At 37.9% G+C, this 15,699-nt stretch overlaps 3 protein-coding genes across 5 annotated transcripts in view; 2 read left to right on the top strand and 1 right to left on the bottom strand.

The window, feature by feature from the left end:
• LOC105452016 (mucin-17) overlaps positions 1–12,292 on the bottom strand; it is a 49,787-nt gene extending 37,495 nt beyond the window's left edge. Inside the window, exons 1-3 of one of the 2 annotated variants that reach the window (XM_011692795.1) lie at positions 11,989–12,292; positions 11,718–11,908; positions 11,404–11,441 (exon numbers count right to left, since the gene is read on the bottom strand). The gene's annotated coding sequence lies outside the window, so the exon portion shown is untranslated. Of the gene's footprint in view, positions 1–11,403; positions 11,442–11,717 lie in introns of both variants that reach the window. The other variant, XM_011692786.1, reaches the window with a different exon arrangement.
• The window catches only part of LOC105452034 (peptidylglycine alpha-hydroxylating monooxygenase-like), an 8,343-nt gene continuing 241 nt past the window's right edge, over positions 7,598–15,699 (top strand). The window contains exons 1-3 of one of the 2 annotated variants that reach the window (XM_011692841.1): positions 7,598–7,835; positions 8,845–9,060; positions 9,142–9,725. In XM_011692841.1, coding sequence (XP_011691143.1) covers positions 7,722–7,835; positions 8,845–9,060; positions 9,142–9,725 — 914 coding nt within the window. In that variant the 5' untranslated portion in view covers positions 7,598–7,721. Of the gene's footprint in view, positions 7,836–8,844; positions 9,061–9,141; positions 11,193–15,699 lie in introns of those variants that run through there. The other variant, XM_011692833.1, reaches the window with a different exon arrangement.
• LOC105452047 (peptidylglycine alpha-hydroxylating monooxygenase-like) overlaps positions 14,444–15,699 on the top strand; it is a 1,287-nt gene continuing 31 nt past the window's right edge. Inside the window, exons 1-3 of the mRNA XM_011692853.1 lie at positions 14,444–14,557; positions 14,841–15,056; positions 15,140–15,699. The exon at positions 15,140–15,699 is cut by the window's right edge and continues 31 nt beyond it. Of these exons, the coding sequence (XP_011691155.1) occupies positions 14,444–14,557; positions 14,841–15,056; positions 15,140–15,699 (890 nt within the window). The remainder of the gene's footprint in view (positions 14,558–14,840; positions 15,057–15,139) is intronic.

Here is a 15,699-nt window from a genome sequence, read left to right as displayed (position 1 = left end):
GCGCTCCGTTGGAAGCTGTCTAAATCCGAAATCCGCACAGTCGGAAGCGCGCAATATTACCGCGGAAGTTCAACCGTGATTGTCGTAAAATCACAAGAAAGACTTCCAGAATAGCTGGATTCGCTCTGGGCGAAGTAGGTTAACCAATCGCGAATTTTCTACCCGTTCGGCGCCCTTCTTTTATTTCCTATTCGCCCTATCGTATATAGCCGCGTTGATCATAGAACGAATCGAACGGTTTGTCGCGCCTTCTGCCTGATGCGCGACCTCCGCACCGGAAATTAAACGTGGAAACAGTACGATGACGGATCTCAAATTGCGAGATAATATTTTCGGTCACATTTACGAAAAGAACGGAAGTTTCTCCGTCGCACTTCCCCTTGCGTCGCGAGGCCGAGTCTCGCTCGAGGGAAAACCTGTATAGGGGGCCGGGAAAAAAAAGACGAGAAACGCGCGACGCGACGCCAGTCGTAGAATACTCTCGGCGAAAATTTCGTCTGGGCGCGTTTCACGTAAGCGTGTATACGCGGTCCGTAACCGTGGTGTCGCCTTTCTAAAAGAAATGTAAATCCTTTCAAGCCAGCCAACGGTTTAGTCTGTTTACCTTTGGAATTCAGGCGCGCCGGAATTAGGACGGGGAACGTGGGAATACATCGGAGGACACCCGCTGGCGCATCGGCGGCACGCGTAAACGGTTTCGGCTGATGCGGCGATTCGCGCGATGCAGCCTCGTTCGTCGCTAATGGACACGATGTAATTTAGAAAATGATCTTGGTCGGCTGACACGTCTCTATAGCACGTGGCGAGAGACGCGTGATTCCTCGAGTAGGAGACAGCACGTCGAAGCGGATATTCTCGTTTATCCTACCGCTCCTTATCGTGATACAATTTTACGAAGGATCATTCGAGCGATTTTCTTTTCGCGGCACATTTTATCTCCGCGACAGCGTCGCGTCGGAGAAAGTACAGTCTCCTTTGCCCTCGGTTCAAATTGGCTTTTCCTATATTCGCGATCGCGATTAACGATTCGCTTGACGTTAACCGCAGAATTTCGCAATGGTAGAGTACAGAAAATCGATGGATTTCGTACGGGAAAGAGAGAAGAGAGAAAGAGAGAGAGAGAGAGAGAGAGAGAGAGAAACACCGAATTGAGACGTCAGGTAAGCGGTATGACGGTAAAGTCGCTACTTCGATATGAGAATTAAGTACATAGTGTCTCTCGCTTATCGGCATTGCAATGCGCAATTACGCGTCATAGAGTCTTGCTCTAGTTATCCGTTGTATGTAATAGCGTTGCAACTTCGTATCTATTTGTCACTATTTATGATCATATACATAAACAGTAAATAGATAATTTGATATAAAATATATTATATTAGACACACACAAAATAATGTATGTAAAATAAATTGTGTCCTCTATTAAAAAGTCGCTACGATAAGCTGTTTATCTACAAAGTCATTTTGTCAAAGATTACACATTTTAATAACATGATTACAAATCTCACGACGTAAATATAAATTTTCACAAGTTATTCAAAACTAGATTTGTGTCACGCAAAAGATTATTCGCGTTCTCTCTTCCTTTTCTCTAGAAAAAGATTTACTTTTATTTGAAAAATTTTTCTATCAGTACACGCTTGTACGAGATTCTGGTTTATCGGGAAAATTTTCTCGTTTATAACATCGCGCGGTACACGGAACCTCTCGCGGGAAGCCAACCGCTGCAGCCTGCATCCACACAGCTAAACCAACTACCGTCATGAAACGTTAAACGACAAGTGCATCTCGCGCGAGCAACGAGGTTTTTCACACGAGAAATCCAGGAGACGTCTTTCAATAACGTCGGGAATTCGCCTCGGATCGAGCACGACTTCGTCTAGCAGGGATTCGCCCCCGTGAAAACGTGCCGCGTTGTCGTGGATTCGGACCGCGTCGTTCGTCGTGCTATAAGATCGAAGGGAATAAAAAGAGGACGGAAACAAAGCTCGGACCGCGCGCGGCGTCTACGTGCGAACCGGCGCGGCGTCGAACGAAACGTGATCGAGGCCTCACTTTCGAAGTCGGTGTCTGCAGCCAGTCGCTTTCCTAACGATCGGCCCCGTGTGCTTTTACCGGCTCGACGGATGCTTTTACGTGCTGTTTTCAACGGCCTGGCTATTCGCGATTTACCGGTATATTTAATTATATCTGTTAGCATTATTTGATTAATGATAAAATATAATGATAACTTAATGATAATTTTAAAATTAAAATTGCTCACGACGGATCTGGAAATAATGATTTGTGAAGAGAGCAAAGGTGTTAATATAAATGTTAATACAAAATGCGATTTCACGTATATTTCATTCGAGTTTACCTAGCAACCACCATTTTCCGAGGTAAATCCAACAGGGGAATATCGGAGGAGTTCGAGCAGCAGCACGAGTCGAATACGCGGGCTCCGAAAATGTCAAACATCATTCCGCGTTGGGAGTTGCGGAGTAGTATGATATCGCAGGACTTTAACGCAAGGGCGGTAATTGTTACGAACTCGATATCTTGCTTGCCAGAGGCTCGATAACCAAGCTATGTTAGCATCTCCGCGTAACAAACTCCCGGCTTACACCAGCAATTAATTTGTTCTGTATGAAAAGCAGACTCAAGCCATCACAAACTGGTACATGCTTCAACATATGCAGACAGTTATTGTAATCCTCTCTCGCTCTACCCCTCTGTTTCTTTTTACATCAGATGAAATTGTACCATGCAATTGTGGTCTACTAATTAAAGGAGCTCAATTAAGAGTTGAGGCTATCCTTCAATTTAAATAAGGCTGATTTGATAATTAACTTTTCTCTTTTTCATTATCTTACGTATACAATATGTGTAAACACAATAGAGTAAATGTAATTATAAATAATAACTAATCAATAATAAAATCAATAATTAATCAATGTACATTAATAAATATTTCTGATGTGAACGTTCGCAATAATAATTATAAGTTGAATTAGATATTTATTAATGTCTATCTAATGTCCATCACTTGACGCGTAGAAAGAGTGAATCTCATCGATTTCGCGAGACTCTGTATGTACCTCGAAAGCTGGAAATGCACAAAGTGATTAAGAATACGAAATATGAGCTACAGACGTGGATGATGATTAATGACGTATCGGTCATGTATCGCGCTCACGCTACACGTCTGTCCGCTTTCTAAGTCATCGTTATGAATACTGATCTCGGAGCATCGTCCGCCAGAAGAATAGCGGAGCTTTGTGATACGCTCCGTATATGAATGTAGAATACGTATCGATAACCGGAAATGGATACCCAACTCATACAAGCCATACCGGCATACCGGCATATGGATTTTACTTTCATATACATGCCGTATATGAAAGTCTTGCGCGGAGGAAACGAAATTATGGGCGAAAACCCCGGCAAGAATCAGGAGTTTATGGGTCTTTATCCATTAGTCAGCTTTAATGGGAATTAATAAATTTACTGTTTATCTAGAATCACGAGGCAAATTTCCTGCGGGCGTATTCCACTCGTATAGATTTATCTATTTATTTAATTTACCGTCATCAAAAAGAAAGACGTTTTAACGACGATATTCTATTAAGATAGCAACATTTTACATACGTTTATCCGGGTAGCGAGGTACCGGTTTATCGCTGTAAAACGTGAGATGCATGTATAATTGACAAGAGGTTTATCACGGCGAAACGTAAACCACGTGAGAAACGGCTTGAGAGCAAGCGAAACGTATTACGTTTGCCTCTAGTCGTCGCGAAGATGAAATATTACGCACACGTTTTCCTCATTCCCAGACACAATATCTCGTTTCGTTTCCCAACTGAGAGGCATACCTTGCGAATTTGGCGGAATTATCGTGGCGAACAAAAGTAATCTTCCCGGTTTCCCGCGTGTTTTCGACGCGTGACACTGATCGACTAATGGAGCAGAAGTGATCGAGCATTCGATCTATATTCCGTCGTGCCCGAACTTCGCTTTCGAACACACGATCCCTCTTAATACGCGAGTCACGCTTTGCGAAATCTCTCGAAGTCTCGCCGATTTATTTTGCCAAGAGTAATTCGTATTCTTCGCAACATCCTTCTTTACTTCCGTGAAATCGAAATAGCGATGTTGCTCACCGCACGACGCAAATCGATCTTTAACCCTCTCTACGGTCAACCCTCGTATATTACTCTCCTGTATTATTTTGTATAAATTTTCACTATATCGTTTTAAATGAAATTAATACAAGGAAAAATCAGGACAATAATATGTTTTTCTCATTTCTTCTTTTTTTGTTTTTAATAAAACATTCTATTAAAATGAATGAGAGAGAGAGAGAGAGAGAGAGATTTTTTGTAAAAGATATATCTCTATCTTCTAATACATAAATAGTTCAATCTTTTACATGTACGGATTTGAATGGACTGTTTTTCAATGCAAATTGTTCTTAATTCAAATAAAAAATATTAAATGATGGCTTAAGCTGTATAAAATTATTTAAAAATCAGATATATTAAGATACGAAGTAAAGCAGATAATACAGCTTTCCTAATTCACAATTAATATTGAAAAAACTTGATAATGCTTTACCTCTACATTGCTTATCTGACATGCGTGGCGATTTAAATAAAAGTAGTAACTTAAATTATTAAAGAAATTTAATTAATTTTAAATTTAACGTCCTCATAGTGACATTTTAACTACGTTTATAAACGCCAGTTAAACGTTCTCAGATATCTCGGGAATTAGCGTTGTTAAAGCAGATACAAGTTTCTGCGGAGAATATTCATTCGTCGCACAAAGGATGACTATCGATTTGCGCCGGACATACCGCCTGTATTGGCACGTACTCCTGCCGAAGGCAGAAGACGCGTGCAAGAGGGCGACGCGTAATGAAGAAAACCGGTTCTCGATTTTACAGGTGGGCGATCCGATACGTCGCGCGGCTACTCGTACAACGAAAATCTAAAACACTTCCCCGCCAGACATTCTTTCGTACGTAAAGTGGGTCACACCGGAAGAAACGAAAGTACGAAAGCGATTTCCGCATTAATTGCCAGCTGATCATCGTTGCGTGAAATTTTCGATAGCATTAGCACGGAGCATTCACGGAACAACTCGCGATCTAAATAATCTAAAGTGGTACAAATGGGGAATTAATCGGCAAAAATTAATACGCTATACGCAACATAAAATTCGCTAATTCATATGCCATATTAGGTCTGTTGTTTAATAACGAAGATATTGGAGTTTATTATTATAAATAAAACAATCAACCTCTGACCTAATTTCGAATGCAACTTCTCTCGATACATGCGCGTGGAAATAACAATCCGGCTGAAAATCAATAGCTGCAGATTTATAAACTCACATTTACGGCGTCGCATGATGACTTAACGATTGCCACGCGGGCGATTTTCAGCTCTGACGCAGCTACAAATTATCATGTATGAGACAGACGTTACGAGCGTGTGAAGAGTAAAAGAGAGAAGGAGAGGGGACTTTATTAGCTCTTTCGACTCTCATCAATGGCTCTTAAAATTGTCGACCACACCTCCGTTAGATTCTTGAACTCGCCCGCTGCACTTTCACCGGTCATTTATTTTCCAAAAACGTACGTCATCGGCATACTTTTAACCGATAGCCGATTCGACGACAATAGAAACGGCATAGAAATGACGTGCGTATAAAAGAGTATTGCGGAATATTGACGAAATTTGTAATTCATCGACAGGAATGACTGAGTTTTTCACGCGTAATTTTCACCGTTATTAGAAATTAATACAAGAATTCATTTTCAGAGACGTTAAATCTGTCAACTCACGTGCATAATTATTCAGAACGTTACTGCATAATATTTACAGCACTTTTTAATTAATTTGGATTCGTTATTCTCTGAATGAAAATTTAAGTGAATTATTTTTTCATAATCTTATCCATATCCTGAGCGTTTTCAACGCTCAGTGTCTATTAAGAGCTAAATGTCAACTCTTATTACAACAAAAAACAATTCAAGATAAAGTATAATACAGAAAAATGGTTTTATTATTTATTATTTTTTAACGCCTGAAGAGAGGAATTGTGATTGAAAATAAAAATATCTCTCGTAATGTAAGAATTATATTGACAGTGTTCCAAATATTTTTCCCGATAAATAAAATAGACTCGACAAAATACAAATACAACATAAAAATACAAAATCTAAATAATGGCTGCAAAGTTTATTCAGTAACATACTGCGTGTGGAAGGTACATAGATACCGCTTGATAACAATTCCACACAACGTGTACAAAACCGCGGAGTGTTCTGTAAGATAATCGATTAGTCAATTCCCGCAGCTCCACTTAGGTTAATTAATTCCACTCGTCGTTTACACACACCATCTATATCGCTTATAATAGCTCGACTTCGTGATCAATCCTCTCATCAAGTTTCACGAATGTAATTTCGTAATCGGCAAATAAGATCGGTGTAACGGTTAATCGAGGGGTCAGCTAATTTACCGTCTCGGTCTCGGTCTCCCGTGCATGAACGTTAGACGTAACAACACAGCCTAGCGCGGCTCGATATATCGGGCACGTCGTGAAACTGTATTAATTCGTCGGCTTTTCGTCGATCGATCGACGGCGGGAGACACGGGAGGCTCTGAGAAAATACACGAGATGGTTGCCATAGAAAGCGCGCTGCACGATAAATCCGACGTAAAGCCGCGCAAGACGTGCTTTATTGCGGTACTAAAAACCTTGACGAGACTACCTTTCTCTTGATGTGCACCCTTTATGTTTAATGAAACCGCGAATTGCACGCAGCTAATGTCTGTACTTCGTTTAAATCGCGGAATTCACGACTCGTTTTCACGGATCTATTAGAACAGTGTCATTACTACGAGTGAATCTTTGGTCTTTTATCCTTCTTCCTAAGATACGAGTACGTTCGTCGCGTCGTGAAAAGTAGATTCATATATTCATATATTAAACTATTTTAGACAATGAGAAATGTCATAATATGCTGCGTGAGACAAATCGTTGAATATAAAATTAATTTTGAAATTCTGTTAGAGAGACAAAAACAGAGCACCGAGTGAGAGCATCTCGAAGCGAAACGCGGCAGTGAATGCATATACACGTGACGAGTAGAATAACGCCGCAATACAATTTGCCGGAACATATGCAAACAAGACAGTCAATTGTATATATGTAGTGGCCAAGAGAACTTTATTAACGTCGGACATGATATAGTATCGTTCGCGGTTGTGCAACGTCCGTCGTACAACGAACTGCTGCATTCAATTAAGGGAGTGCATCGGTGAGTCGACGTGCTTAGCAGGAAACGTCCGAAGCGCGATCGATGCACTTCGCAAACGCATGAAATTTATATTAATTAATTAGAAATTTCGTTTTATACACAATTCTGCCGGTCGAATTCGAAATTAATTGCCGAATTAAATTAATCGAAATTTTGGCGAAATCGACTGTTAATCGAGAGACCAAGACGAAATCGGAATTACCGATGCAGCAAGATGCATATCCGCGAGATGTCACCATCATCTTGAAATGGCACAATTCCAAAAATAACCCTTCGCTATTTACGTCATTCGGCTCGGGCGGCTGGATTTAGGTTAGGTTAGGTGACGCGTATCGATCGACCTGTAGCGTTTGACAGGTGGGATTCCTTGTCACAGTGTTGATAAGGGCTGTCGGAAATACTGAAAAATGGAGAAACGCGCATTTACGTGTTTCTTCGCTCTGGCGATTTTCTTTAAGTTCACGTGTTGCTACGACACGAAGAAATACTCGTTGATCATGCCAAATGTCAGACCGAACACGGTAAGTAATATAAAACTTCAGTGTTTTTACCTACGAACAATACATATACGACATAATGACGTGATAACATATGTAACGGGATCTAATGACGTGACAATTACATATGTCTCTTGCAACGCATAAAATATGTATAAACTATCGCACGGTTTTTGCAAATATATACACTTTATATTATCTTTAATTTAAAATATAAACAAAATTAATTCAATGGCTCCAAGATAAGATCAAATCCACAACTTAAAATACGAGTCGTTGCGGTTGTAAGTGCAATATATAAAATTAAACACGTATTATGTACAATACATTTACATTTAATAGCAAGAAATTTTACAGATGTTTCGATCCTACTTTTGAATCCTCTTCAGTGTGTGAAAACAGTCAAAAAATTAATAGAACAGCTATGTCCTCTCATTTTTTCTGTCCTTCAAGCATATACATAAATGTTGTAAGAAGAGATAAGAAATCAAGCTGAATGAAAAACATAAAACGTTACGACTATTGTCGGTGTAGAGTATCAACATATGAGTGACACATCTACATTGGCAATAGTCATAATGTTTTATATATTTCTACGTGTATTTTCTCGACTTGAGCTCTTATCACTTCTCACAAGAATTTATGTATATGTGTGAATGATTGAAAAAATGAGAGGATATAGTCATCACTGTTCTATCACATGATGTAAGCAGACTCTTCTAATCGTTACTACATGTTCACACACTGAAAATGATCCAAAAGTTATAGGATCGAAACATCTGTAAAATTTCTCGCTATTAAATATAAATGTGTACATAATACGTATTTAATTTTATACATTGCACTCACAACCACGACTTTTATTGAAAATTTTAAGTTGGATTTGATCCTTAATTTAATTTTTATGGTGACTTACTAATTATTACGCTTAATGCTAGTTTATAAATAATCTTAATTTTTTTTAAAAGTAATTTACATAATTTTTTTAGAAATAATGAAAATAAAAATTATATCTGACATTTTTTGTTCACAGCCCGAATTATATTTATGCACTCCGATTAGGGTAGACTCTACAAGAAATTATTATATTGTTGGTTTCGAGCCAAATGCAACAATGGCAACAGCTCACCATATGCTTGTCTTTGGTTGCACACAACCAGGTAGTTCAAAGGCAGTTTGGGATTGCGGAGAAATGGCGAATACTAACAGCAAGGTAGATACTGCACCTCCATGTGCAGACGGAGCTCAGGTAATATTAATATCACAAAACAAATTTCACGAATGTATTTTAGATAACCTGTTGAAGAAAAAAATTCATTTATTTGTACAGGTGATTTATGCTTGGGCAAGGGATGCTCCTCAATTCGATCTACCAGAAGGTGTTGGTTTTAAAGTAGGCGGCGATTCTCCCATCCAATATATCGTATTGCAAGTGCATTACGCACATATTGACGACTTTAAGGATGGCAGAACAGATGACTCAGGTGTATTTCTGCATTATACTACGCACAAGATGGACAAATTGGCCGGAGTTATTGTATTAGCAACAGGCGGTGTCATACCGGCTAGGAAAATGACACATATGGAAACGGCTTGTCCCATACTAGAAAATAAGACTATTCATCCGTTTGCATTTAGAACGCATACTCATTCGCTCGGAAAAGTCGTGTCCGGATACGTAGTGAAACCGAATAACGATTGGATTGAACTTGGTAAGAGAGATCCACTAAAACCTCAGATGTTTAATCCGGTCACCCACAAAGTTCCAATCACGTATGGTGATACGTTAGCTGCCCGTTGTACAATGAAAAATACACGCGACAGGATTACGTACATAGGCAAAACAAATCAAGATGAAATGTGTAACTTTTATCTTATGTATTACGTCGACGAAGGCTCTCCGCTTGAACGGAAATCTTGCTTTACCCCTGGGCCTCCTTTGTATTATTGGAAACAAGAGTTAAGTAATATCCCTGACAGAGAGGCATCTACTTTATAAGATATCAATGAGTGTCATTTGGTACAAAGAGATAGATCGATTTTGTTTTATCAAGAGAATTAGATAAAATCCAAATGTTTCTGCAGAGTATTTAAACGCATTTGAATCCAACTCGTCAATGATAGAGTCGATATTTGGGGACCATACTGTCCTAATATAATTTATGACAGATCTTTTAATAATTTATTATTCCTGATGCAGCTTTTTTACCAATTCAGTTTATTCTATCACCATTCCTTGTGTTTAGAGTTATGTGTTCAATTTTGAAGCAACTCTCTTGGAGGTGTTATCTCAGCATAGACTATATATTATTTGTCTGTCATACGCACAAATTATTCTGAATTAATTTTTTACTTATACTCTTTTTAAACGATTATAAGCATTGTATGAATTGTGTAATCAGGGTACATTGTACTTATTTTACGTAAATTTTGGAAGGACTCTATATCAATTTATAATACTGAAATACCTCTTCTTGTCAATTCTTATAAATGTGGCATATGATTATTTAAATTACTATTACAATGTATGCTGCGTTATTGCCGATGGATTGTATGTAATAATGACTGCATTCAGGAAGCATACCATCAACGCGCTCCCCGAACGCAGCCAATTATATGTAATTTTCATGACAAAAGAAAGTCTAAATTGTCCAACGATTATAGATTCACTTATTGTTTGATCAGTTATTGTTTTACAATATTCTTAACTACTGTTTTCTTTTGAATGTACATAATTTAATCAAAAGTACCGTGTTTTATCCGATTAAAAATGTTATCGCGTATATTTATATTAAAGCGCCATTCAGATGTGATATAGAAAGGTATATATTAATCTTTGGCCTAGTTTCAGTTAATATTTATTATTATATTATATGTTATTTAAAAAGATTGGAGAAATTATTGGTGACAATGCTATACGGTTGCATGTGCAATATAATTCTTGATTTATTTTAATAATCAATTTATTGAGATATAGAGCAGTATATTGTATTTAGAATTTTGGAGCCACTTGTACGATGCATTTAAATAATTCCATGACTGATTATAAAAAGCACAACCGTTTGCGAATCTATTCGTTAATCATAGTATATATGTATATACGTATATGGCGAGAGGATACTATTTTCAAATGTTGCGAAGCCTTTTTTTCGAATATCTTCTCTAGACTGTACATATATAATGCTCAGGAATCTCTATTCCTGGAGACTGCATAAGTGTTAAATGAAGAGATATAAATACAATTAATTAGCGCAATTTCCCGCGATATCATTTATGGATATTTATTTTCCATATTTATTTTCACATGTAAATTTGACAATTGCCTCCGGGAAGAAATCTAATTGTGAAATATGTATTTCAATAAATGACGTATACGCAAAAGTTGTCTAATCTCTCATTTCCATATATTAAATAACAATATTAATAATCTTCTATGTTAACAAAATAAAGTTGCTATTTGAGTTAATCACCAATTAATTTGAATTTTCATTGATGTCGCTCTAATAATTGGGGACGAGGAAATAAAACACAGATAATCACAGTATTGTATAAAATTCAAATGCAATGAAATTCGGTTCATAAATTCACTCACCGGCGTTGTACCCTAGCTAAGTACGCTCTTGGCTGCACCTGGAAAAATTAATAATATATTCTAATAAATCATAAACATTATTGCACACCTCATATGCCGATTACACATATATATCTAATCTAACATTTTCATTTAATTACTCCAAAAAATATTCGACAAATATTTTATACGTGACGCGTTAAGAACATTCCTTAAAAGAAATATTTTCAAATATTACGACAAATTTTCACAAATAATTAAAATTGTGTTCGTCATTGTATATGCACATATTAATTTAAAAAACAAAAGTTAATCTAATCAATTCAATAATTTACCAGCTAGGATATTGTAGTTAACAAAAATGCCCGCGTCAGTCCTATCCAGGGAACGATGAGCCCAGGAAACGAGGAGTACCGGAAGTGGACACTACACACAACTTTGAAACTTGACTTGCGCATTTTGCGGGTCGAAGAAACGCGAATTTACGGCGTCATGTTGCAACACGCGAAACCGAAGTACGTATGCTCTGCGACACACAATTTTCGAAGCAGATAATTTCTGTTAGGTGCGACATATTAACAATAATCAGTTTCTTCGACACTTTACTTTCGATCTCTAATCGCCGATCGCGTCCCGACCGTCTCCAAAAGAGCGCACGATTCGGTCTTGCGGATCTGCGGCAGCGCACGAAGTCCGCGATCTCGGCGTCCCGCAGCTAGTCGTCTTGATTTCAGATCGCGGTACGATCACGAGTTTACACGACTAATCGTCGTACGGTAGTAATACGCCCGTTACTTTAATCGACACTCCCGACACAAAATCGCGCCCGCAACGCGTTCTTGACCGATAAATTTTCGAATATTCACGGAGCGACTGTGCACACCACCCGAACCGAACGCACCGCCGAAGTGTCATGGCGGCTGGACGGCCGCCCGTAAACTGGCGCCACCCATTACGGGAACTACGGGAACTACGTAGCTTCCATTGTCGATAAAATCACAGAACGTCGATAATGGATGTGGTTCGAGGTTCGAGTCTGAGCTACCACGTGCCGCTATCACCTGACGTAAGTGATACGTGCTAGATAAAGATGGACAATTAAAGAATGGATATAGAAAAATTAAGAGAAAAAATATATGCAGGGTATCCGCTACTCAATGGTATAGCGCTCGTGGGCAGGTAGAATGGACCAAACTGAATAAAAAATTCTGTACCATTTTGCGATCTTCGCAATTATAGTTTTCGAGATATTAATATACATATAAAATTCGTCGAATCTGAACGCGCGGCGAGATACGCCCGCCCGTCGCGGACCGCGGTCGCCACCCCCGCGCGCCTAGCGCGCGGCGTGCGGGGGAGGTGAGCCGCGGCATTGATGAGCGTGCAATTACCCCCGCGCACTAGGCGATCGCGTAGTGGCGTTAAATCAATTACCCTCACCAAGCGCCGCGCGCTTGGCGCGCGAGGAAGGCGACCACGGTCCGCGGCGGACGGACGTATCTCGCGCGTTCAGATTCGACGAGCTTTATATATTAATATCTCGAAAACTATTGCAAAGATCGCAAAATAATACAGGACTTTTTTGTTCAGTTTGGTCCATTCTACCTGCCCACGAGCGCTGTACCATAGCGGACACCCTGTATAGCAGGGAAAAAATTATTTCTTTAAAAAACTTCAAAAATTTTCAATTTGTGAAAGTAAGAATTAGAGATTAGAGATAACAAATTATATAACATATATTATAAGTCGAAATTTTGTCGTTAAGCAATTATGCGCTTATCGGTTGAATGATAAGTTGACCGGGGGATCAAAGTCGATTTTGGAATTAAATCACGATGTTAAAATCCATATTAATGGGAAAAAAACAGAACACTAGGAAAAATAACTGAATCGATCTTGAACTGTGCAATCATCTGATCAGTATTTGTTTTGAATATCATAAAGAAGTAGCTATATTTGTAATAATTAAAGCTCATTAATTATGAAATCATTTATGAAACTATTAATATATCGCAATAGCATGTCGAAAATCATCGCGACTGCATCGTAATTACGTTGCATAAGCCATTCGAAATTCGTTTTAACATTACATATTGTGTTGTGCATACGCTTCTCTATACGCTCTTCTCTGATGAACGGAATTGAGTTTGTAACAGTGTTTCCTAATAAAACTTTGTCACGAGATGCACGAGATTCATGCCATAATTTGATTCACGTCAAATTACCGAAAATTACCGATCACATATTCATTTACGTCAATTACGCAGAGCCATCATAAAATTGCTATTAAAAATGTAAAAATATACTGTTGTATAAAAATATTATTAGGTTGTTTTGTAACGAATATTTTTCGTAACAATTTTATATCAAAATTTTGTTTCACGGATCAAGATCACATCTTGAGAAAACGCGCGCCACTTGAGCTAGCTGTAAGACGTATAAAATATGATATAGACGTTATTGATTGCAGATCAATTTGACGACACGACAAAAAGTTGTCTGGAACTTATAACTTTATTTTTATTGTGATGAAAGTCTAGTACATGGATTTAAAAATAGTTATAAATGCCGGAACTGTCAATAAAATCTATAAAAATCTTTAAAACTATCGGAAAAGAACAAAAAGACGACTGGAATTGGCATTAATATAGGACTTTATTTTTGTAATGCGGCACACGGGTTTAAAAATTATTTAAAAATAGTTAGAGTCCAAAACTGACACTGAAAGAATCTATCAGGATATATAGAACTTTTCGAAAATTATAGAATTTCGTCAAAATTAATTTTTGAAATTTAAAGTGCGTGCGAAATTAGAACCTTATCATATTTTTCAAATGGTATTTTTTTAATTAAATTACTAGAACTATTATTTAAACTTATATTATAAACTGTTGCGGATACAAACAAAATTACTGATAAAACTTTCGACTTTTTAAAATGAGGTCTCACAATTTCACAAAAACGGGCTAGGTCCGTTTCGCGTATCGATTGACCTGTAGCGTTTGACAGGTGGGTTCCTTGTCACAGAGCTGATAAAGGCAGTGTAAAATACTGTTTGAAAATGAAGAAACGCGCGTTTACATTTTTTTTGGCTTTAGTGATTTTTTTTAAGTTCACGTGCTGTTATGACACGAAGAAATATTCGTTGCTCATGCCAAATGTGAGACCAAATACAGTAAGTATAAATCTTTTATGATTAATATATATTTATATACAACACAATACTTTAACAATATGGCTATGACGACATGGCTTTTGCGACACGTAAAAATATGACGTATAAACTATTACACAATCAAACAGTCTTTTTGCAAATATATCTATACACGCTTTGTTTTTATCTTTAATTTAGTTTCTTTGACAATTTATCAAGTACTACACTCAGAGTGTTAATGTATAACAAGTAATCCCTTAATTATTTTTTTCAGAATAAATATTATATTTGACTTTGTTTACAGCCCGAATTGTATTTATGCGCTCCGATTAGGGTAGACTCTTCAAGGAATTATTATATTGTTGGTTTCGAGCCAAATACATCAATGGCAATAACTCACCATATGATGGTTTTCGGTTGCAAGAAACCAGGTAGCTCAAAGTTAATTTGGGACTGTGGAGAAATGTCGAATACTAACAATAAGGCAGATACAGCACCTCCTTGTGCAGAAGGAATTCAGGTAATATTATCATTACAAAACAAATTTCACAAACATATTTTAGATATACTGTTGAAAAAAAGAATATATATTTATTTGTACAGGTCATTTTTGGATGGGCACGGGATGCTCCTAAATTCGATTTACCAGAAGGTGTGGGTTTTAAAGTAGGCGGCGATTCTCCCATCCAATATCTCGTAATGCAAGTGCATTACGCACACGTTGAAGGTTTTAAGGATGGCAGAACGGATGATTCAGGTGTATTTCTGCATTATACTACGCAAAAAATAGATAAGCTGGCCGGAGTTATTGCGTTAGCAACAGGCGGTTTCATACCGGCTAAGAAAACGGCATATATGGAATCGGCTTGTTCTATAACAAAAAATAAGACTATTCATCCATTTGCATATAGAACGCATACCCATTCGCTCGGGAAAGTCGTGTCCGGCTACGTAGTGAAGCCGAATAACAATTGGATCGAACTTGGTAAGAGAGATCCACTGAAACCTCAAATGTTTCTCCCCGTTACCCACAAAATTTCAGTCACGTATGGTGATACAATAGCTGCTCGTTGTACAATGAAAAATACGCGCGATAGAACTACGTATATAGGCTTAACAAATCAAGATGAAATGTGTTACTTTTATCTTATGTATTACGTCGA

The sequence above is a fragment of the Wasmannia auropunctata genome, unplaced genomic scaffold, assembly GCF_000956235.1.
Source record: "Wasmannia auropunctata unplaced genomic scaffold, wasmannia.A_1.0 LD336106.1, whole genome shotgun sequence".
In the NCBI taxonomy this organism is placed as follows: Eukaryota; Metazoa; Arthropoda; class Insecta; order Hymenoptera; family Formicidae; genus Wasmannia; species Wasmannia auropunctata.
This window is presented reverse-complemented; position numbering and strand designations above follow the sequence as displayed.